Source organism: Siphateles boraxobius, unplaced genomic scaffold (assembly GCF_051911475.1).
Source record: "Siphateles boraxobius isolate OS27281-9 unplaced genomic scaffold, OSU_SipBor_1 5, whole genome shotgun sequence".
Lineage (NCBI taxonomy): Eukaryota > Metazoa > Chordata > Actinopteri > Cypriniformes > Leuciscidae > Siphateles > Siphateles boraxobius.
In genome coordinates, this window is record NW_027509141.1 from 3,722,887 (window position 1) to 3,744,515 (window position 21,629).

General features: G+C 44.3%; 1 protein-coding gene across 1 annotated transcript in view; it reads left to right on the plus strand.

Annotated features, from left to right (window-relative positions):
• The window catches only part of col2a1b (collagen, type II, alpha 1b), a 64,895-nt gene extending 52,685 nt beyond the window's left edge, over nt 1-12,210 (plus strand). The window contains exons 45-54 of the mRNA XM_077204525.1: nt 2,116-2,169; nt 2,251-2,358; nt 4,122-4,175; nt 4,364-4,471; nt 4,574-4,627; nt 5,301-5,408; nt 6,393-6,681; nt 7,964-8,151; nt 8,244-8,486; nt 10,459-12,210. Coding sequence (XP_077060640.1) covers nt 2,116-2,169; nt 2,251-2,358; nt 4,122-4,175; nt 4,364-4,471; nt 4,574-4,627; nt 5,301-5,408; nt 6,393-6,681; nt 7,964-8,151; nt 8,244-8,486; nt 10,459-10,605 — 1,353 coding nt within the window. The 3' untranslated portion in view covers nt 10,606-12,210. The remainder of the gene's footprint in view (nt 1-2,115; nt 2,170-2,250; nt 2,359-4,121; nt 4,176-4,363; nt 4,472-4,573; nt 4,628-5,300; nt 5,409-6,392; nt 6,682-7,963; nt 8,152-8,243; nt 8,487-10,458) is intronic.
• The last annotated feature ends 9,419 nt before the right edge of the window (nt 12,211-21,629 follow it).

Consider the following 21,629-nt stretch of genomic DNA (forward strand, 5'->3'; position numbering starts at 1 on the left):
CAACCCTGCTGATTTACTACGGTATAACCCTGCTGATTTACTACGGTACAACCCTGCTGATTTACTACGGTACAACCCTGCTGATTTACTACGGTACAACCCTGCTGATTTACTACGGTATAACCCTGCTGATTTACTACGGTACAACCCTGCTGATTTACTACGGTACAACTCTGGGGATTTACTACGGTACAACTCTGGGGATTTACTACGGTACAACCCTGGGGATTTACTACGGTACAACCCTGCTGATTTACTACGGTACAACCCTGCTGATTTACTACGGTACAACCCTGCTGATTTACTACGGTATAACCCTGCTGATTTACTACGGTACAACCCTGCTGATTTACTACGGTACAACTCTGGGGATTTACTAGGGTACAACCCTGGGGATTTACTACGGTACAACCCTGGGGATTTACTACGGTACAACCCTGCTGATTTACTACGGTACAACTCTGGGGATTTACTAGGGTACAACCCTGGCGATTTACTACGGTACAACCCTGCCGATTTACTACGGTACAACCCTGCTGATTTACTACGGTACAACTCTGCTGATTTACTACGGTACAACTCTGCTGATTTACTACGGTATAACCCTGCTGATTTACTACGGTACAACCCTTAAAATCAACCAGTAAAATAAACCAGGGAAAATATGCAAACTTTTTGGGATCTCACACTGTTGAGGGCGCACCTGAATTATATTTTTCAGATGAAGAGGCTAATATAATTTTATCTACACAATATTTCAACAACAATGGTAGCAGATTTGAATGTAAAAACTACTAAGAATTATGCTTCAGTCTTTGATCTTATTGGTCAGTTTCTGAAATTACAAACCACCAGAAAGAGTTACATGATAATTTGGGACATGACCAACAACACAAGTTATTTTACACCAGATCAAGTGGCCCAGTTCTGACTTGCAGTTTCGTTTGCATCATCTACAGTTGCTGCCACAGCGGGAACACATATTTATTTATATAGCACTTTATTCAGTATCTGGATCCCACCCGAATGCCCAATGTCAAAATCCTTACAATAAATCCTTAATGCAATGAAGTCCTTTAAAACCCCAATCCATTTTTTTGATCTTATCATGAACAATTTGTCTATGCATATATAATTTCGCTCAGTTTTTGGACCTTGTAATCTTTAATCAAACCTGTATGTAAGGCCATGCTGCACTTCAGCCAATCACATTCAGATCGGCCTCCATTCTGTGCTCACAATTCTCACTTTCCACAACCAACAACTGACTGGAGTAAATCTACTGAAATCTGAAAAAGAATGCAGGAATTGCTAAGCCAGGCCTCTCAACCAACAGCGCTGCCTTTTCATGTCCACGTACCCCTTCTCCACATGGATGGCCCATAGAGACAACATTCAAGATTTGCTCGTGCAGAAAATGCTTTGTAATCTCTCCCCTGCAATGATGTATTAAGTTTGTTGATGCATTTAAATATGTCTGACAAACAATCAACCTTTGCTCTTGTGCTGTGCCAGTGGGGATTGAAAATTTGACACAAAAACCTTTCTCACATCGGTCATAGAGTGGCAATAGAACTCACAGATAGTGGACTTGGTGCGCAAAAGCTACTGTGTTAATGCACTCCCAATTCCTCACATAAAATGTGGAAAAAATAACATTAAGAGCCCGTTTTTACATGAAAAAATACCATTAAGAGCCAGTTTTTACGTGATTGACAGGCCTGTGCTCCAGTTCTTTGGATGTTTTGCCCTCCAGGTCTCTGTGCTGGTCACATGACTGAAAAATATGAATGCTTTTGAGGAGGTTAATCATTTTCCCAACAATGTCAAGGACATGCCGAAGATCATTTTTCCAGTCAAGGCTTGTCTATGTATTGTACAGTAGATCCACATGGATCTCGGAGCATCCTCTATAACCGTCAATGATTTTGTATCATCACCGAATTTTCCCAGTTTATGTTGTACTCTCTCACAGATTTGTTCAGTTTATTGAATATTATTTTTCTTTACTGAAAGAAAACAACAAATTGAGATTAGGCAAATGCATTGATTGTATAAAAAATGCATACTGTACAAGAGCTCAGTATGAGTTTAATATTATATATTGTTTTTCAGGGCAACCCTGGATCTGATGGTCCTCCTGGCCGAGATGGTTCTGCAGGAATAAAGGTGTGAGATATAATGTTCATGCATCACAGAGTGTTTTATGGTGTGAAAGGCTTTCTAACGGGCTGTGGGTGTTCTGTTTAGGGTGACCGAGGTGACACTGGTCCAGTTGGGGCTTCTGGTGCTCCTGGTGGTTCTGGTGCTCCTGGTCCAGTCGGACCCACTGGGAAACAGGGAGACCGAGGAGAGGCTGTAAGAACAGATTCCTAGAGCTCTTTTATTTGTGTTGAAAAAATGACCAAACATTTTCTCTGGAACATTGTGTCGTGAAATGGGTTTGTTTTATTGAAGAGCACAATTCAAATGATTGGTTGATATCATCTGATATGTTCAAAATTAGCCCTGATATAGTTTTTTTGGCTAATACATAACAGGGTGGAATTTTGTTAAATGTTCTCAGCTTGAAATGAATAAAATTCATTTTTTAGAAATATATCACTTGATTAAAACCAGTTAACAGGCTAGAATTTCTAAGCTAAATTAGCCATATATCAGCGATTTTGTGTACTAGTTTAAGTTTAAGAAATATTTTGACGCAGTGGCGCCATCATAGTCCAACCCAGCAGAAATGCTATAAAAAATGAAACACCTTTTTTATTATTATTAATTATTATTTGCGAATTTCCCCACCACTTTTAGTGGTGCCAGAGTCGATATTGTCCCCACCCCTTTTGAAACATCTCGCGGCACGGATGTAACTTATAAAAATAAATAAAACATCTCCAGTTAACTTGCAGAGCATTCATTTAGTTAAATAAGAGGTGATCTAGCACTGAAATGTGTTGTTTTTGAAATCAAGTGATCAAAGTGCTTGTTGTGCTTTAATCCGTTTCGGAGACTCTCTATTCGTTCTGGTGAAATCACAAAGTAAAATGCACACAAACGTGTCCCTGCTTGATATACAACCACTGATAAACAATCGGTTTTAAATATATAAAAAAAATATATCTGGATTAGAATCCAGAACCTCTGACACGCTTGGGAAAAGTTCTGCCACTGGACCATTAAAATACATACAAAAAATAGTTGGATCGGATTTATGTATTTCTTCACGTGAAAATTCTCGACACCAACTCATATTAGATCTTGTTAAACGACAAATTAAACACAATGTACTATTTAAATCGATTGCTGGACATCGGTATGTTATTGAACACAGGTAGATCTGATTTATGTTTTAGCATTGTATTAGCATCTGTGGTAAGAGCGGCATCAATGACCGCTAGCGGGGGCACGGCCCTCGAATGCCCCACCACAGCGCCGGCCCTGACCGATACCCATGTATTTTTTCTCAACTGGGTGGAGTGTGTATGAGTGTCTTTAATGCACTATAAACGCTATAAAACATAAATCAGAATGAGTCTTGAGAAATTCCAAGCTATCTTAGTTGAATTTCCCTTTAAATGTGATGTTGCATCTGGAAAGTGGTATAGCTGGATGTGATAATGTATTAAAGTCCTCCTATAGTCAATAATTTTATCTCTTAAAACTCCTCTTTGATCAACAAAATGGCATATTTAAGCATTTTTCCCTTTAAAAAAATTCTTCATGCCTTAAAATATCTTGAATGTAACTTGACACCCTTGCCTCATTTAGTAAACGCGGTTCTATGAATATACAAATGAGCCCCGCCTCCACTCACTCGCTCAGAGATCCACTCGTTGACGATCACACGTTGATTCGTATTTGATCTTCAGTTTGTGATCTTCATGGTTTGTCTTAAAGCATATTAAAAACACCACATAGACATATAAACAACATTAACAGCTGGATTTTCACCACAGGGAGACTTTAAAGCTGCCGTTAATACATACTAAACGGCTGTACAGCATATGTCTTGCACTGTCCAGTGTAGTGCTGGAAAATAATAAGGGGAAAAAAATGCATGACTTTAAAAAGATGATTTTAAGCCAAAAGATGAAGATGCTTGACACACTAATGACATTTAACTACAGGGACCTAAAGGACCTTCTGGACCTCCGGGGCCCGCTGGAGCTCGGGGAATGCCTGTAAGTACTTTTCTTGTCTCACGTTAATAACACTTTGGACTTTTCCTTGCTTTATTTATTTTGCGCCAGTTATAAAAATTCAAGTGCTGAAACTCAACTTCTGCTTTTAGTAGGCAATGTGTCAATGTATGCATAAAATTCAATGTAGAATTGAATGCAGTTGCAATGCCCATGTCCATTAATCACAGGGACCACAAGGACCGCGTGGAGATAAGGGAGAAGGTGGAGATTCGGGTGAGAGAGGACAGAAAGGACACAGAGGTTTCACCGGTCTTCAAGGTCTGCCTGGGCCTCCTGTAAGTTGCTATTTATTTATTTGAATTAAAGCATTCTGCATACAAATACTGTGGTAAGCTGTGATAAGATAACTCAAAGACATCTGTACAATCCTCACACAGGGTCAACCTGGTGACCAAGGTGCTTCTGGACCTTCTGGACCCGGTGGAGCAAGAGTATGTACCCAGGATCCCTAACGGAACAAAAATATGTGGGAATATACTGCAAAATATATACTTTAGTACATGCAGGTGTGCTAGGGCTTATGTTAACTAGCTTGAAAATATATAACATTTATAATGTAAACGATTAAAATATATATTACATTTATATATTTCTTTATATATGTGTTTATGCTGCATGAGTAAATATATCTGCAATATATTACACATGCAGTACCATATCTGATCACATATACATCTATATATTATGAAGAGTACTACTGAATATAAAATTACATACATTATGATATATTAGTAAATACATTTTCACATATTTTTCAATATGTGAAAAGCGGCAATTCATTATGTACTATTCAATATATTGTAATATATTAACACAATATATTATTTTGTATATTTTCAAATATTCTGTAAACCATTTAGTATATTGATCATTAATATATAGGGAAATATATCTTCTTTTAATAAGGGAATATAACATGTTCCCAGAGTTTAGCTCCAGCCTCACACACACCTGAACCAATGGATCAAGGTCTTGAAAACTACAGGCAAGTGTGTTGGAGGCTGGAACTAAACTCTGGAGATCAGCAGGATCAGGATTAGAAACATTTGGCCTATGCAAACTGGTGACGCTGTGCTGAGACTCAGACTTTCTGTCTCTTCCCAGGGACCGCCAGGCCCTGTTGGTCCGGCTGGAAAAGATGGAGCAAATGGTTTGCCTGGACCTATTGGACCCCCCGGACCCCGTGGTCGTTCTGGAGAGACTGGGCCATCCGTGAGTACCAAAGCGAACACTAGATTTACACATTGGTTCCCAACCTTCCTGGAGTATCCTGGAAGTACATCCATCACTTCACATTTGGGTTGCCTCCCTAGTTAAAAACACCTGATTCAACTGATCAGTCAGTTAGGAAAGACTAGATATGGGGTACTCCCAAAATGTGTGCTGTTGGGAATATTCCAGGAACATGGTTGGGAAATGCTGGTCTTAAAATACCCCTATTATGCTCTTTTACAGGTGTTGGCATATCTTAAAATAAAAAATAAATGATATGTTGGCATATCATAATTTTTTTAAATTTCCTCATAATCTCTACTGCAGCATCAGCTCTTTTCTCTCAGTGTCTGAAACGGTTCGATCAAGGATTCAGTCTCTCTAAACCCCGCCTCTCTGAGAGCTGCTCTGCTCTGATTGGTCAGACGGCCCAATCTGCTGTGATTGAACGGCCATCTCAGAAACCAAAAGCTCATTAGCATATCTGAATCTCAGCTCTTGATACTCAGTGATACGAACAATAACGATGGCGTGGGTTTTACAGTTTCAATCTCATCAAATTGGATTTGCTTCGTCAGCAGAAAACAGCGTCTTCTCCACATGAACAACACGAACCAAACTCTTCCAGTCTCAGATAAACTACAGTGTTTGAGGGTCAAAGACGTTGTTCATGGCAGCCAATGAGGAACATAGACTCACATTATGCAAATCTGTTACACACCTACTGAGATTCAGCAGGAAGTGAGACTGGAATTACTGACGACTCGTTTCAGTTCAGAATCACTTCCTTCTTTTGAGAGACAAAAACTCAATTTATCTGCACTTTGAAACCTTCCAGACCTTTTACATTCACAAACAGCTCTATTACACACCACATGAAAGGTCATATCCAAAAAAGCATAATAGGGGCACTTTAAATATTCTGATAAAAAGTCTGCTTATAATTAAGGTCACATAACAGTAAAATACAATGCTTCTCCAAAGGGCCCCCCTGGAAACCCTGGACCCCCCGGTCTTCCCGGCCCCCCTGGACCTGGCATCGACATGTCTGCGTTTGCTGGTCTGTCTCACCCTGAAAAGGGTCCTGATCCCTTGAGGTACATGAGGGCAGACCAGGCCGCCGAAGGCAACCATCAGCACGATGCAGAGGTGGATGCCACTCTGAAATCCCTGAACAATCAGGTCGAGGACATTCGTAGCCCGGACGGGACTAGAAAGAGCCCGGCCCGGACCTGCAGAGACCTGAAGCTCTGCCACCCAGACTGGAAGAGCGGTGAGTTTGCGTCAGAGGCACGTGTGGTTAACACCATACACTAAGGTCGCTTTTACACTACATGGTTCAGGTGACCCAATTCCGATTTTTTTCCTCCCACGTGGCACAGATCGGATATGACCCACGAACGTGTAAGCAGGAAGAAAGTGCATGGATTCTGATATTCTCAGATCGGTTTCAGGCCTAATTCATATGTGGAAATAAATCTGATATGAATCTGATACGTGCATTTGCGTCTGCCGTGTAAGCGGACAGATCGGATATTCCCCTGGCAATGCGAGTCGTACGTCATTGAAAAAAATTACTTATTTAACATTTCGCAGAACAGATATATCTATAACAAATTAAACATCTCTAGGTGACTAGCAGAGTATTACTTTCATTCGTTTGAGTTAAATAAGAGGCGATCTGGCTCTGAAATGTGTTGCGTTTGAAATCATCCTGAGTGCTCGACAGCTCATACTTCAGTCCCGTTGCGGAGACTCTCTATTCGTTCCAGTGAAATCACAAAATAAAATGCACACAAACATGTCCCTGCTCTTTACATACAATCTCTGATGAACACATTTTGTTTTAATGAGGAAAAATAACCTATACAAGGGCAGATTCGAACCCATAACCTGTGCTTAACAAACGTTCTACCACGGGACCATTAATACACACTAACTTTTATAGCGGATCTCTGAACATAATCACTGTCTTGTAGAATTTGTACTATATAATGATTTTGATATAAGGAGGATTAAACTATTGCATTAAAAATGTTTCTATGAATTCCATGTCATTAAATTAAACTCATGTACTATTGAAATTGATTTCTTGATATCATGATGTTATTTTTTGTTTGTTTTGCCAACTGTAGTGTAAATTATAGATATCATTATAAAATATATCAGATATGGGTCACTTTTAAAAGATGTAAGCGGGTCGTCAAAAAAATCGGATATTGTAAAAAAATCGGAATTGGGCATCAAGACCTGCAGTGTAAATGCGGCCTAACAGTGGGTTCAGTGGGACGCCTAGTAAAGTATAGGTACACTCTCAGAAAAAAGGTACAAAAGCTGTCACTGGGACAGTACCCTTCAAAAGGGTTCTAATATGTAGCATTTAGGTACTAATATGTATACTTTTGATACCAATATGTACCTTTGAGGGACTAATATGCACTCTTCAGGTATAAAGGTGTACCTTTTGAAAAGGTACCGCCACAGTGAGAGCTTTTGCACCTTTTTTTCTGAGAGTGTAAAATGTGTGGTATTAAGAAAGTTGACTCTCTCTTTAGGTGAATACTGGATTGATCCTAACCAGGGCTGCACCGTTGATGCTATCAAGGTGTTCTGCAACATGGAGACCGGTGAGACTTGCGTCTATCCAAAACCCACCAACATCCCACGCAAGAACTGGTGGACTACTAAGGGTTCTGAACGCAAACATGTTTGGTTTGGAGAAGCCATGAATGGTGGATTCCATGTGAGTTTCTTGAGGACCATTTTCAGAACAATTCTTTAGGATTTAGATAAATCTCTGGCTAATGAACTCTCTTTTCTTTTTCACTGCCACAGTTTGGCTATGGAGACGACAATCTGGCACCTAATACAGCAAGTATTCAGATGACGTTCCTGAGACTGCTGTCCACAGAGGCCTCGCAGAACCTCACATACCACTGCAAGAACAGCATTGCCTATATGGACGAGGCCACTGGAAACCTGAAGAAAGCTCTTCTGCTCCAGGGATCCAATGATGTGGAAATCCGAGCGGAGGGCAACAGTCGCTTCACATACAGTGTTCTTGAGGATGGTTGCAAGGTGAGGAATCGCTTTTGACCTCTTTTAAATAGGCTTGGGAATCAAGAATTGAAAGAAAATACTGGAATTGAATGTAAAAGTTGATATGCAAAAGGATACAAAGGGAGTACGTAGACAATGCACCTTAGGCCCTGTTTACACCTGGTATTAAGTTGTGTTTTGGTCGATTGGATCACAAGTAAATGAGTAGGTAGTCTTTTGTGGCTGTTCGAACATATTAGACCACATGAGCATTTACACTATGAAAGAAATCCGGTCAAATGCGTTTTTGACTACCTCTGGAAGTGGTCAAAAGTGGACAAGCTCAAAACGTTTTAGACCCTGTATCTAGCGTCGTCCACTTGTGATTGGATTAACCAAAACACATCTTAATACCGGCTGTAAACAGGGCCTTAGTGTTGTTGTCCTCACTGGTTGTGCTATCATTACAGTGTGATTAACAAACTCAGCAAATAATGGTTTTCTTGACGCTTAAGGCCCTGACACAGCAGGGTTAGGCGTTATTAAGTGTCAGTCCTCCCAGTTTTTGCACATGTTCTGTACTGTCAGCACTAGTCGGACCCTGTCTGGGGATATTTTGGCCAATTAAGGATGTTGAGTCAGCATTTGTTGTCGGTGAGGGAAATCTAATTGGCTGTTAGGAACAAGTCAATGCACGATTATAAAAGCAAAAGTGATGAAAGCGAACAAAGTCAAGATGGTACAGAAAGCTTATCTGAGCTTATCTTTCAATGCTCTAATATTTTCATGACAACATGAGCCGCCTGGGATGAAGAAAGCGATCAGCGTGATTGATATTCAATTCGGTTTATATATACGCAGTTCTAGTTTAGGTTTCCCTTTTTGAATGCAGAATATGGACTATTGATACCTACTGATATAGACAGTTTCATTACACAGAGGTGTGAATGCACATGTTAGTTGACAGTTGACTTTAATCCTTTTGGTGTGTTCAAGCGCAGCTTTTTAACTGAGGTGACGCGAGGCGACAACACAGTTAGTTTTTATCACAACTAGTTCTTTGACGTCAGCTTGGTGTGTCATGGCCTTTAAATGACTTGAATCAATGTAATTACTGACTTTTATTAAGAGACATTGGCCCTGTTTACAGCTTGTATTAAGATGAGTTTTGGTCGATTGGATCACAAATAGACGAGGGAGACACATTCCCGTTTACACCTGGTGTTTTAATCTGCCTTTTTTGTCCACTTTCGACCACTTCTGTCCTGGTTTCTTCAAGGGGAGGGTCTATGGGCGGGTAAATGTGTTTTTTCTGATCTAATTCCTCAGATCTTTCAGATCTTCGATCTAATGGCCAAAATAAGCTTGTGCAATTTACATATAAATGCGACCGGAGACGACGGAAAACCGTACGGAGAGCAGCAGCTTTAGTTTCTGCTCTGACAGCTGTAAGATCACGCCAAATGCTGTGAGTGTGTGTTAGAAGCCCGGAAAGTTGAGAGAACATTGTGCTTGGTACGTTTTTCGTCTTCAAACCAAACTTGCGTCTTCAGCAGACAAAGTTTAAATCCTTTCTGGCTTGTGTGCTTCCCATAATGTTTACACATTACATCAGGAGGCGGAGAGTAGCATCTATTGGGGCGGTTTGAACACATTCGACCACATGAGTGTTTACACTACGAAAGCAATCCGGTTTTGCAAATGCGTTTTCGACGACCTCTGGAAGTGATCAAAAGTGGACAAGCTCGAAACTTTTCAGACCCATTTACATCTGTATTTAGCGTCATCCACTTGTGATCCAATCGTCCAAAACGCATCTTAATACCAGGTGTGAACAGGGTCATTGTACAAGAAGAGATACACATTCTCAAACAGAGATCTGATGTATTAAATGGCAGCTAAAATTTGAGAAGGTTTATCTTGCGTTTTCTTAGAGGCCATTCACACAGAATGCGTTTTTGCCTTGGAATGAAAACAGTCCCTTTACAGTTGAGGTCTTTTGTCCCTACAGAAACACACAGGACAGTGGAGCAAGACGGTCATCGAGTACAAATCACAGAAGACTTCACGCCTACCCATTGTGGACATTGCACCTATGGATATTGGAGGAGCAAATCAGGAGTTTGGAGTGGACGTGGGCGCCGTCTGTTTCTTGTAAAGATGAAACCTGGACACAGAACGAATGAGAGAGACAACACACTCGAGAGTGAGGAACAGAGAGAGAGAGGAACTAAAGAACTAGACATTTTTTAAGTGGGACATCTTTTTATGACTAGAAGAAAAAGTGCTTCCGAAAGATTTTTTTTTTATAGGATATGCACTGATAGGCACTAGCAGTTCATCTGTGACTGACCGGCAGACAATCTCCCATCTCAACCCTCAGCCCTCTGAGAAAATCTCACAATCCAACTGAACGGTACATAAGGGAGTATGCCAGTGAAAAATACAGAAGTAGAAGTGTGTCTTGGTTTTATTTATTTATTGTTAAGGTGCTACACCCCCTGTGCATTTGGATCAAGCGTTGTACATCAGTGTAGAATGTTAGCATTTTCATCTACGATTATTCTATGATTTTACAACACCCTGAACTTTGACAACCACATGCAAGTGTCCGTCTTTCTTGTTGCCACAGTGTATGTAAATTGCTGTGCATTAAAACATAATCAATGGTGCTAATCTTATTAAACACCCTGCATTTTTTCCAACGACCAGATATATAATAGACATTTGTTTGTTTGTGTATATGTGAGCGCACGCTTAAGTTAGGTTTTCTTTCTAGTCTTCTCACCTCAGTATTAAATGTACTTTTAAAGGAGACCTTTCACATAAGTGGTCTGTAGCCCAGTTTTGAATTTTATTTTTAAGCTACCTCATGCTGGACTGAACAATTACAGAAAAAGTTATGCCTTACTAGAAGCTAAAATCCAAAGTCAAGTCAAGTCACCTTCATTTATACAGCGCTTTTAACAATATTGACTGTTTCAAAGCAGCTTTACAGTCATAATAGGAAATTACAGTAACAGAGATTGTTTTGGCTTTACAGCAGCTCTAGAATAAAGTTATTGTCCAGCTAAAGTTAGTTTTGATTGATTCACTTACGTTGCAAAAATCATTAGTTTTTAAAAGATAAATTCAGTTCTTTTACCTCCTCCATCCTACTCTTTATAATATCACTTTATCAATCGCCTCTAGCACATTTGATGAAATGACCTTCAACCGGTCTCCTGTCCTTTTGAAAACCTATACAGTATGTGATAGTGGAAAAGCTAAGAGCTGTCTTATTATTGCTTTTATTTTCCGGTGTTATGGTTTTAATTAATGCAAATGTTAGAAATGTACAACTTTTTTTCTTCCTTTGGTTTTAGATGCACTCTTAGATATAGGGTAAGAGCTACTCAAGCGCATCAACCCATCTAGCTTACTGTATGTGTGTTGTGTTAAGTTGTTGTTTTTGATCAAATAAAGGATAGTACATCTTTGTTCGGTTATAGTATGGGTTACATTGGTGGGTTGATCTATTTTGTCTGTTTGTTTGTTTTTTCAAAATAAAGAAAAAATATAGCATCACAGCTTAAGTTAAATAGTTCTTTATACAAGTTACAAATAATACAGTGTGCAGTAGCACACAGAGTAGGATCTGTAAGTCAGTGTATTTATGTAAAGTAAATTTCAACTTGTACATTTGTGCTGTTTTTCTATGACTTTTTACCTTAGCAATAACAGATAGAAATCATTTCTATGAAATAAATAGAATAATGTGGTATATCTTCTATGGTTTTTCTTATGGCATGGCGTTGTGTTTCAGATAGGATATTCGAGTGAAAGGTAATATAGGATTTATGCAGGTCAGCGGCTCTCAGGTGTCAGCCACCACCAGCAGTTTTCATTATTTTTACAAAAATTTCAAAATAAAGCCCCCAAAATATTTTGTTGTTTTAATATTTGAACATGCAACTTATCAAAAGAAAGAACAAAGCCTCTGCTTTTAAACAACAACAAAACACTGTTTTATTCTAGTTTCATGCATTCATTTTTTTATCAACACTTGAATGTGGGTCAGTTCAGTAAGGCAATTACATGATTACATGTTCGTAAGCAATGCTACTGTCGCTTGTTTCTGCTTTTTCTTAGCATGTGTTTTGATCTGTACTCTTTCAGAAGATGTAGTGCCCCCTACCGTATAACAGTGGAAACATAGATTGCTGGAAAATGTAGTTCCCTTTCGTAGTCACTCCGAGTTACGTTGGATGACGACGAATGGGGGTTTCGCCTAGAAAGCCAATCATCTTCGTGTATTATAAAACGAGCCAATGGCGATGAAATGCCATGGGTCTGCGGAATTTGCATAGCGTAACTCCGCCCCACCTCGTGGGTATAAAAGGAGGACGCTCGGCAACATGCAGATATGTTTTCGCTTCGGAGCCAAGAGCTTCTCTTCACTCCACAAACCAATCCTGACTTCATCTTCTGTGACGAGCGAACTCTCCGGTGTTGGTGTGACGGCGGTACCCAGCGAGTTCACATTGCCTGCGATCTAAGCAGTGATCTGCCAGTCTGTGTGTTTCTCCCTGGTCGCCTCAGCATCGCTGAGTTTTTTCTCTAAAAGAGCTGCAAGTGGCACGTCTTTTTAAAGATGTCTCGCCCGTGTTCTTCTGGGTGCGGTCGTTTCCTGTCTTCCTTTGATGGGCACAATCGCTGCTTTGCGTGTTTGGGCTTAGAACACGCTAAAGCAGCGCTTGTGGATGACTCATGTTCCTTCTGTGGGAACATGGCCATCGCAACACTGAGGTCTAGACTCAATGATCTCATTCGAGAGAGAGTCCCCTCATCCACACCCCGATCTACATACTCCACGAGAGGCTGTACTTCGGCTGGTGGACAGGGTGACTTGAGGGTGACGGTGTGGGACAATCCGACGATGTGTCCTCGGACCACGCCCCCCTCTACAGTGTTGCAACCCACGAGTGCTGCGGTGATTCTACCGGGTTCATCCTTCGATGCCCCGCGTGTTTCATTCGGCGCTCCAGAGGAAGACTCGATGTCGATCGCGGCATCACAAGGCGGGCAAGAGTCATTGGGAAGTGACGATGCGGCTGCGTTGCCCGTATCAGATCCCGAGATGACGGCCATGCTCTCCCGGGCCGCCGCGAGCATCGGGCTTGAGTGGAACCCTTCGCCCTGCCCTGAGCGCTCGCGGTTGGATGATTGGTTTTTGGGTGCGGCTGCCGCCTCACGGCCACAGCCAACCCCAATGCCATTCTTCCCGGAGGTGCATGAGGAGTTGACGAAATCATGGAAGGCTCCCTTGACCTCCCGTGTACGTTCGTCAGCCCTCTCCGCCTTTCCTCCCCTCGATGGGGCGGCCGCCCATGGGTACACTGGGATTCCCCCGGTTGCACGCTCTGTTGCCATGCAACTATGTCCTCAGAGAGCTTCATCTCGTGGTAATCCTAAGCACCCATCCAAGGCCTGTAGATTTTCGTCCACCCTAGTGGCGAGGTCTCACAGAGCTGCAGGACAGGCGGCTGCCGCTTTGCATTCGATGAGCACCTTGCAGGTCTACCAGGCCCAGCTGCTCAGAGATATGCACGAGGCGGGGACTGACCCAGGGCTCTTCAATGACCTGCGTGCCGCCACTGACCTCGCTCTCCGAGCGACGAAAGTGGCCTCACGCTCCCTGGGTAAGGTGATGGCCACCTCTGTGGTCCAGGAGCGTCACCTGTGGCTGAACCTGGCTGATATGCGGGACGCCGAGCGAACCCGTCTGCTCGACGCCCCCATATCCCAGGCCGGCCTCTTCGGCGGAGCGGTTGAGGACTTTGCCCAGCAGTTCTCAACCGCACAGAAGCAGTCTGAGGCGATTAAACATATTCTGCCCCGACGGCCTGCTGCTGCCTCCACCCAGCCGTCGATACAGACACCTCAGACTGCTCGCCGCCGAGGGCGCCCTCCTGTTGCTCCCTCCCCTCCCGCACGGCCCCAGCAGCAGCCTTCACCCGGGCCGCGTCGTGGAGGAGGCCGCAGGAAGGCGCCACAGCCCTCTCCAGCCCCGCGCCCCGCTAAACGCCAGGCTAAGCGGCGCTCCTGAGACGGGCTGCTCAGTGATGGTGTCGGTTTTTTCCCAGGAGGTGGTTGCAGGCCCCCTCCTTCCCCCGGCGGAGGGCCGGGGGAGAATATTTTGTTCTCCCGCTGCCCACCCACGGGGGGACTGCCCCTCCGGGGGGACGCCTGTGGTTCGTATGACCCCGCTGGTTCAGTATCTGACAGCTTGGTTGGAGCTTCCCAGCCTTTCTCGCTGGGTCGCCCGAACTATCAGGCTCAGCTATGCGATTCAGTTCGCACGGTCTCCTCCCCGCTTCAGGGGAGTTCGCTTCACTATGGTCGGTGGCAATGCCCCTATCATGAGAGCGGAGGTTGCCACCCTGCTGGCAAAGGGTGCAGTCGAGACTGTCCCTCCAGCCGAGATGAAGTCAGGGTTTTACAGCCCGTACTTCATTGTCCCCAAGAAGTCCGGTGGGTTACGGCCAATCCTGGATCTACGCGTCTTGAACCGCTCCCTTCACAGGCTGCCGTTCAAGATGCTCACGGCCAAACGCATCTTCGAATGTGTGCGGCCACGGGATTGATTTGCAGCGATAGACCTGAAGGACGCCTACTTTCATGTCTCCATCTTACCTCGACACAGACCGTTCCTACGGTTTGCTTTCGAGGGGCAGGCATACCAGTACGCGGTTCTCCCCTTCGGGCTAGCCCTGTCTCCTCGCGTCTTCACGAAGGTCGTCGAGGCTGCCCTTGTTCCCCTTCGGGAACACGGGGTTCGCATCCTGAACTATCTCGACGACTGGCTGATCCTAGCTCACTCTCGAGACCAGGTTTGCGAACACAGGGATCTTGTGCTCCGGCACCTAGCCCGTCTGGGCCTTCGGGTCAACTGGGAGAAGAGCAAACTCTGCCCCGTGCAGAGGATCTCTTTTCTCGGTATGGAGATCGACTCGGTTGCCATGTCCGCGCAGCTTACGAGCGAGCGCGCACACTCGCTGCTGACTTGCCTTCGACAGTTCGATGGCAAGAGTGCGGTCCCACTGAAATTGTTTCAGAGGCTCCTGGGGCATATGGCATCTGCAGCCGCGGCAACGCCGCTTGGATTGCTTCATATGAGACCGCTTCAGCTGTGGCTTCGCGATCGAGTCCCGAGGTGGGCATGGCATCACGGCACGTTCCGAGTTCCAGTGACTCCGACCTGCCGTCAGTCCTTCACTCCGTGGAGGAACCTCAGCTTTCTACGGGCCGGAGTTCCCCTAGAACGAGTTTCCAGGCATGTTGTTGTCTCCACAGATGCCTCTTCCACGGGTTGGGGCGCCATGTGCAACGGACATGCTGCTGCGGGCTCCTGGACAGGACCCCAGCGCCTTTTGCATGTCAATTGCCTCGAGTTGCTGGCAGTACGCCTTGCCCTGCACCGTTTCCTCACGTTGCTCAGGGGTCAACACGTACTAGTCCGTTCAGACAATACCGCGACTGTAGCGTACATCAACCGTCAGGGTGGTCTACGCTCCCGCCGTATGTCGCAACTCGCACGCCACCTCCTCTTATGGAGTCAGAAGCACCTGAGGTCCCTTCGTGCTATCTACATTCCGGGAGTTCGGAACTTTGCAGCCGACGAGCTGTCACGGTTTCGGCCGATCTCCGGCGAATGGCGACTCCATCCCCAGTCGGTTCAGCTGATTTGGGACCAGTTCGGGGACGCACAGATAGATCTGTTTACCTCTCAAGACTCAACCCATTGCGCCCTGTTCTATTCCCTGACCGAGGGCTCCCTCGGCACGGATGCACTGGCGCACAGCTGGCCGCGGGGCCTACGCAAATATGCGTTTCCCCCAGTGAGCCTTCTCGCACTGACCTTGTGCAAGATCAAGGAGGACGAGGAGCAACTCATTCTGGTTGCGCCGTATTGGCCCACCCGGACCTGGTTCTCCGAACTGGTACTCCTCGCGACAGCACCTCCTTGGCCAATTCCTCTGAGGAAGGATCTCCTTTCTCAGAGACGGGGCACCCTTTGGCACCCTCGACCCGATCTCTGGAGGCTCCACGTGTGGCTCCTGGACGGGACGAGGCAGGTTTGAGTACCCTGCCACCAGCGGTGGCGGCTACCATCACTTCCGCTAGAGGATCGTCCACGAGACATGTCTATGCGTTGAAGTGGAACCTCTTCGTCAACTGGTGCTCTTCTCGTCGAGAAGACCCCAGGAGATGCTCGATCTCTGTCGTGCTTTCCTTCCTGCCAGATGGGTTGGAGCGAAGGCTGTCTCCCCCCACCCTAAAGGTGTATGTGGCCGCTATCGCTGCATATCACGAAGCAGTTCAAGGTAAGTCTCTGGGGAAGCACGACCTGATCGTCAGGTTCCTGAGAGGAGCGAGGAGACTGAATCCTCCTCGCCCTCCTCTCGTTCCCTCTTTTGACCTCTCAGTGGTCTTAAATGCCCTGCAGAGGGCTCCCTTTGAGCCTCTGCATTCAGTTGAGCTTAAGTTTCTGTCTATGAAGACAGCTCTCCTGGTTGCTTTGGCCTCTATCAAGAGGGTAGGGGACCTGCACGCATTCTCCGGTGACGAAGCGTGCCTGGAATTCGGGCCCGGTCACTCTCACGTGATCCTGAGACCCCGGCCTGGATATGTGCCCAAGGTTCCCACCACTCCCTTCCGGGACCAGGTGGTGAACCTGCAAGCGCTGCCCCGGGAGGAGGCAGACCCAGCCTTGACACTGCTCTGTCCAGTACGCGCTCTCCGTGCTTACGTAGACAGAACGCAGTGTTTCAGGACCTCAGACCAGCTCTTTGTCTTTTATGGTGGGAGACTGAAGGGAAAGGCTCTCTCAAAGCAGAGGTTGTCTCACTGGATAGTGGACGCCATTGCTTTGGCTTACCAACAGCAAGGCCGACCGTGCCCCCTTGGTGTGACAGCCCACTCCACCCGGAGTGTGGCTTCCTCTTGGGCTCTAGCGCATGGCGCCTCGCTGGCAGACATTTGTAGAGCTGCAGGCTGGGCGACACCCAACACATTCGCCAGATTCTATAATCTCCGAGTGGAGCCTGTGTCCTCTCGTGTACTCGCTTCAGTTAGCTAGTACTGGACCCGCTCAGGTGTCTTCGCTTGCTCGCCATTCCACTCCATGGACTGGATACGTGCGATTATTCCTCAGGTGAGCCTTCCTCTCTGAAGCCCTGAGTTCCTCCAGCACTGTTGACGCTGGCGCCAGTGTCTATTGCCTGGGCGTCGGCTAGGTGCCTCCGTGTGCATGGTTCCTCCCTGAGTAACCCCCACATGTGTATTTCCACTGTAAGCCTCCTTGAGCATGTGTCTTTCCCTTCGCAAGCCACCTTGCCCTCCTGGAGTTGAAAGTTGCCACCCCTCGGGGTGGTTACTCCAGTGTTCCTCCATATGTAGCCCTCCGGCCATATGTGTTTCTTAAGTCCTCCCTACGGGTAGGCATGCTGCGGCATATCTCCTCTGAGATATGCTTCCCAGTGTACCTTGGTATTCCTGTGTTAAGTAGGACTCCTTCGTCCGTGCCAGTATCACGACAGGGGGATCAGACTTTCGCAGGGCACTGGAAGACAGCTGTGAAGGTGGCGTGATTTCACGGGGACCCCCATTCGTCGTCATCCGACGTAACTCGGAGTGACTACGAAAGGGAACGTCTCGGTTACATATGTAACCCTCGTTCCCTGAGTAGGGAACGGAGACGTTACGTCTCCCTGCCACTTCCGCTGTACCGCTGGGTAGACGCCAGTCAGTCTCGGCTCCTCAGCGAAGACATATCTGCATGTTGCCGAGCGTCCTCCTTTTATACCCACGAGGTGGGGCGGAGTTACGCTATGCAAATTCCGCAGACCCATGGCATTTCATCGCCATTGGCTCGTTTTATAATACACGAAGATGATTGGCTTTCTAGGCGAAACCCCCATTCGTCGTCATCCGACGTAACGTCTCCGTTCCCTACTCAGGGAACGAGGGTTACATATGTAACCGAGACGTTAGTGGAAGGGAAAGAGTTATGAAAACAATGGGTAACACTTTATTTGTGTGTGGGTTCAGAAAAGAGCTTGTAACAGCTGCTGTTGGGTCCAGTGTGATACGGGAGACTTACAAGCAAATAATAATATCAAATGTGAGTAGCCTAGACCACATTAAAAATATAATAGTGTCACATTTACCAGAGATGAACTGGCCTGACCCCAACCTGGGAGAAGCTATAATAGTCATATTTATTTGTTCATTTATTTTTAATTCTTTAACCTCAATGACATCCGGGAAAACAATCCAGAAGAGCATAGAGGAACTGGAGGACACATGAAGACTTGCAGACTTATTGATACAGTCGGAGAAGAGAAATCCTGACACCTTCTGGAATTTCATAGAGCAGCTGAAAGTGGCATTACAGTAAGAGACGTGAGTGTGTGTGGCACAACGTGTCCATCATAAAGAAGAAACACTGGTGATCTGCAGTACTGGTGAGCAACAGCCCCCTGTAAATCATTTAGTAGACCCTTACCACCCTTACTTCACAGAAACAACAGAGATGAAAACACCACGACTGCGGTAACTTAGTCACTGAGACTCACCTCCATCGTACCTGGGACAAGTGAACATGCACTCGGGCAGTGCTAAAGAAAACCAAAACTTCCATCCAAACATCACGCTTTCAGGGCCTCATTTATAAAATGTTGAAGAAACCGTCTTAAATTTGATCTTATGATCATTGCTCCAATAGGCTACGTGTGATTCAGAGAACGAACGTTTTCCACCCATTCTTCTGCTTGTTTTCGCCACTGAACAACAACAACAAATAGAAAGGGCTTTTATCTACTTTTACTGTTATCTAGCAATTTTGAGTTTAGCCTACATCTCTCAATTACCGTTTTTTTAAACAAGCTTCCATACACGGGTTTCTTGTATACAAACAATACCTGATGCGCGCCCATCCAGGGGGCAATAAACCGCTATCTGTTATGCCGAGTTCTGTAAAAGAACATTTTAATTAACGTAGATTTCGCATTGTTTGTATTTCTTGTTGACTCAATAATAAACAGCAATTTCAGAGTTGGATTTGTTTGTTTGTGTTTCATATTAATATAACATTATGTAAAACATTGTGGATGACAAGAAGTGGCCAGCAATTGTATGGCCTGATATAATTGTCTAATTCAGACACCAAGTGTGTTTACAAGAGAAATGATTAAAGCTAGGGATGCACCGATACCACTTTTTAAGGGTCGAGTACGAGTACCGATATTTTTTTCCTGGTACTCGCCGATACCGATACCGATGCCTGTTGTACTGGTGGGTTTTCTCGTTTTATGTGGCAATTTTCTAAGAACAACACAATGAGACTAATGAACAAATCAGCATCTTTATTTTCAACAACTTAAATAAACTTAAAAAAATAAATCATTCTTATTGTGCTTATCACAAATTTTCAAAGCCCAAATTTCACAGTGTCCAATAACCTCCAAAGGGCAAAACCAAGGACATAATGAATGTAATTTTTACCTGCCTGTCACAAAGTTGTCAAAGTTCTAAAGAAATCACAGACAACAAGACAATCAAATTTGTCATAAAGTGCCAAAGAAATCACAGAACAAATGTTTAACATAACACTGAGTAACAATGTAATCACAGCCGAAAGTGTAAAGTGAAATATTAGAGTGTACTATTAAATCTAGCAACACTATAACTGCAGGAAGAGTGCTCATAAAAATTAAGAAATATAAGCTAAGGATATACGTGAGGTATCGGTCTTTGGTATCGGGGTATTTTTACGAGTACGAGTACAAGTACATGAGCTTGGTATCGGTATCGGTGCATCCCTAATTAAAGCGTACAAATCCCTTGATGCATAAAACGACGTGACTATGTGGTCATGTGCAGCTCGACAAATACTTTGATGCTGCACCGGATTTTTGCGTGTTGAGGTCAGATGTACTCCCTAGTCAAAGGCAAGGCATTAAAGCCAAGCCTTACGATGCCTGGGTGTATGTCCATAAGGGCCTTGGTTACATCCTTACGGCTAACTGCAAATGCATGGCAGTTATCAAAATGTATCTGCCATCAGAAACCCTTTACTCCGGTACGAAGACCGCGGGTCTTTTGCCCCATGGCTGCGTGCGCAAGCAGTGATGACGTCGCGAGAAATCCATGTATAGAAATCTGTAAATCGCAAATGATCTTGAAATTGTGCCCAGCTGAATGCATGTTTGCAGATCTCCGCCTTTTAAATGCTTCCTAATATCAAAACATCCCCAGCTGGCGTCCAAAGGCTTTACCTGAGAATGTCGAGCGGCGAGAACTGTTTAGATTTCCAAATAGGCTACCCGCTCTCGGGCTCTCTGCCACAAGGAAAAGTTGGAGAAAAAGTGGATTATGCACTAGCAGTACCGATTTTAGTGTATGCACACAGTAAAATGTAGGGTACGTTTACACGACAACGTTGTAGGCTACTAAAACGCGTTTTTCGTGTAGCCTACAGAAGACAACGTTATCAAAATGAACCCCCATCCGTGAAAAAAAAAAAAAGCTGTATTCTGTAAACGACCCTTGAGTTTATTTCTGTGTGCACGTTTTATAAACGAGGCCCTAGGAGTCACTTACGGAAATGCATGTCTGACACTTAGAAGTGACAGAAAAATTAGGCCTACACTTTGGCCAAAAAACAAATCCAGGACACTTACTGTATTTTTTACTGTAAAAACAGTCAGAATTGAGCAGTTTGGTTTAACCCAGCTCAAACGCAATGTTTAAAGTTTAAGAGTACTTTTTAGTTACACATAAATCATTCTTTAATGTTTCAGTTTAAGAACTGCAAGGAGTAAAGATGATTAATTATTACAGCATTGGCCAAAGTGATGTCCAGCCTAGGAAAATTTACATCTTTATCCTTTATTCAGTTATATTCATGCATCAAAGATTTTGTAATCATTTTGCATACTTGTGCTAAGAGTCAAATGTCTTGTTTGGGCAAGGCTGCCATACAAAGAAATTATGAACACGTGCAAAAACCAGTTAAATATTAATAACTGATTATGCTGTAGTCAACTTTTTCCTGTGAGCTTTTTGTTTTTCTATGCATTTTTTTGCATAGTAAAATAAAACCTGTAACTGTCGTTTGCCTAATCATTTTGCCAGATA